Source organism: Aplysia californica, unplaced genomic scaffold (genome assembly GCF_000002075.1).
Source record: "Aplysia californica isolate F4 #8 unplaced genomic scaffold, AplCal3.0 scaffold00016, whole genome shotgun sequence".
Classification (NCBI taxonomy): Eukaryota; Metazoa; Mollusca; class Gastropoda; order Aplysiida; family Aplysiidae; genus Aplysia; species Aplysia californica.
This window is the reverse complement of record NW_004797286.1, coordinates 1,441,520-1,444,662: the sequence shown is the minus strand read 5'-3', so window position 1 is coordinate 1,444,662 and position 3,143 is coordinate 1,441,520. Positions and strand designations below refer to the sequence as shown.

Below are 3,143 nucleotides of genomic sequence, written 5' to 3'. Positions count from 1 at the left end.
ACACACACACACACACACACACACACACACACACACGGCGCGCGTGCGCGCACCACACACATAACACAAACACTCACACGCACGCACAGACACAAACAATGACACATACGTATACACACTCTCAGAGGCACCCAGACACTCAAGAAGGCAGTTAAATCCAAGTAGGCCCAGACGCTCTGTTAAAGAGCGTTTTTACAACTGTTATGTCGTAATGTAACATGTAAAATGAGTGGTACCACAGTTTAAAGAAAGCACTAGTAGCCACAAGATTAAGCAGTGAGATAGCGGTAGTCTGCTTATATTACGTGTGTTTTCATGAGACTATTTTTCTGTAACGCTGTCTTATTTTCAGTGTCTCTGTCTGTGTCTGTATATGCACCCCTCTCCATCCTCACCCCACAAACACACATCCTGAGTCCGTCTTTCCTTCCCTCAACTCCAAGGACGAATCATGCGCTGCAACAGTGCGTTACGGCTCGGGTCACTGCTTTCCCCAGGACCTAACTTTAAAATTTAAATTCGAATTTGAGAGATATCCCGTATTGCAGCGCATAACATAAGAAATTCAATTTCAATATGTATTGCCAATATTTGTTGTTATTTCTGTATAAATAAATTAGAGAGCATATATTGGTTGGGTCAGCTTCTCCTGCTAAAAAAAGACACTATATAGATGGGAAACGAAATAATAACCCGCTTCAGATCCTCTTGTAACAATAATGATAATAAGAATAAGAGTTATCGATGTCATAGTGTATATCATCCTTTTCTTTATAGATGGAATTCTAATCCTTTTCTTTATAGATGGAATTCTAATAGAGGATATTTCTACTCGAAAGATGGTACGGTAGATCTTAAACTCTATTATTACAACTACAGAGACATCCAAAAAACCTAATGTCTGTAAAATGGTTGTAATATCTTTCGACTTCATAACCAACATTGTAACGCTTCTAAATCAGGCATCCCATTTGCTGATTAGCACATCAACTCAATAATGGCCATTTAGTGCAAGAGTAACAAACTAAAATGAGAATGAATTATATTCAACTATATTCAGGAAGGGGGGGGGGTATCGGGGTTTATTGCTTTTCATGAAATTAGAATGTACCAAAGCGAACAATGCCGCTCGCATAGTATTATTACGTGTATTACTGTATATTCTCCTCAAGAAATATGTGGTAGGAGGTGTGCATTCACTCTAAAATCAGGATAAACCTCTGAATGAAATGCTTCACGAATTTTATTCCGTTTTTTCTTCATACATCCCAATCATATCAATCCTTTTTTAACGCAGCCCCATTTTAAACATTTCCCTCAACCCCGTTTGTGTATTTTTGTTTCTGTCAGCATTGTTCTCAATTGTTTTCATAATAATAATACAAGATTTTTAAAGTCTCAGGCGCCTTTGGCGGTTGTTCACTGGCCCTGTTTTATATCCTTTCTATTTCACATGAACTTATCTCGAATCAGAGATAAAATTTTCGAGGATAAATGATAGTTGTTGAATTGAAACTTTTGCACTCTTTTTATCGTAATTTTGATTTTACGAAAAGTTTTTACTTAGATTTTTTTTCTGTGCTTTTTAGAAAACCTATTTGTCTCGAAATACCCCCCACTCCGGCCAACATTTCCCTGACCCCTATCAATGCACTCTCCTTCTCAGCCAACATATTTGTGGATGACGCTATGGACTTTAACGAGGAGGGCGAGTGGATGCCCAACATGTTCGTGAGACAGCTAGTGGCAGTTGTCGATGAAGCTGCTAGGTAAGTAATTCAGAAAATTGTGTGAGAACTTAATGTGTTGTTCCCCTTTTAACGCCGGGCTTCTGGGATCGCATGATTAGGAGCGTTTTTCTTACACGCTAAAAAAAAGACCCTTGAGCTCGATTTCCGTGCGGGGAAGATACTTTATCATACCAGTCATCTTTCTTATAGGATGTAGTATCATTTAATTTGCAGTGTTTCACACATCTCGAAGGAAGCCGGTGTGAAGGAGGGCGATGAAGAGGGAGGAGGGAGGAGCAAAGAAGAAAGGAACCTCTCAGATCCAACGAGAATAGAGAGCTATCAATGTCAACAAGGAGGTCGGCAATCGTAGCTCAAGAATTACCTAATAGAAAGGGGATTGGCTTGACGTAGATGGGTTGGAGTAAACGCCTTTCCCTCGGACACAACTGGGAACCAACATGCCATCTCTTATCGATATACCCCCCGGTGCTTATGTTTGCTTGGACAGTTACGAGAAACTGTAGTTCAACTCCAAAATAAAGAAGGCAAACAGAAATCAATTAATGATGCGCACAAAATGGCTAAAGTCAATTTGGTTTGTAATTATTAGCTAAACACAGGTCTATCAGGGGCAAAGGTTGCATTTTATGAGACAAGTCACTCTTTTATTTGGGATACTGAAATAAACGCCCTCAAACGTGTCGATGGCGACATGCAGTATTGCGCGTTGGGTGTTTCAGGGTTATTTTTAGTCAGGTGGCGTATCTTTTGCACAAAGAGTCAGTGCAATAAACGCTCTACAAAATTTTCTATTATGGAAGCCAAACAAAATATTTTTCTCAGCGCCGATGGCGACATCTATACCAATAAGAATGAATCATCGTTTTGCCTTCTGCTCTTGGTCAAGGGGTAAGAACATAAGCGTTTAGTCGATTACCATGAAATGCATCTCAACACAAGTCGGCTCAAATTATGGACAAAAAGTTTGCAGCTTTTATTTCGATCCAGACCATGGACTTGAATTGTAGTATCCTAGACAGAGCACTGTCAAGGCCATCATTCTTTGCCCTCTATAAAAAATTTAGTTGCGAAGTGTGCGCACGATGGGCGCCAAAAAATGAAAGACAAAACGCCGTTGTTGCTTTAATCGAGTGGGCGCTGTTTCTTTCACCCCTTGCACTTCGCCAGGCTTCAAATTGAGTCGAATGCTGCACTCCATGTTAAACTAAAATTACGTCAGAGTGCACAATCTAGGATGTTATAAATAATACAATACAACCTTTGACCCAGACAAGTGATGATGGTAGTTAACCAAGTAATATATTGGCTGAAATTTTGTTTTCATAACCATTTAGGGCCATAACAGGATTACATGGAGGGTTTTTTGGTCGCTCTGTTATCCCCCCCCCC

The 3,143-nt window shown here is 39.9% G+C and overlaps 1 protein-coding gene across 1 annotated transcript in view; it reads left to right on the top strand.

Annotated features, from left to right (window-relative positions):
• LOC101864665 (chitin synthase chs-2) overlaps positions 1 to 3,143 on the top strand; it is a gene marked incomplete in the record, with an annotated part of 76,643 nt that overhangs the window by 57,158 nt on the left and 16,342 nt on the right. The window contains 1 exon segment of the mRNA XM_013085801.2: positions 1,667 to 1,769. Within this exon segment, the coding sequence (XP_012941255.1) occupies positions 1,667 to 1,769 (103 nt within the window).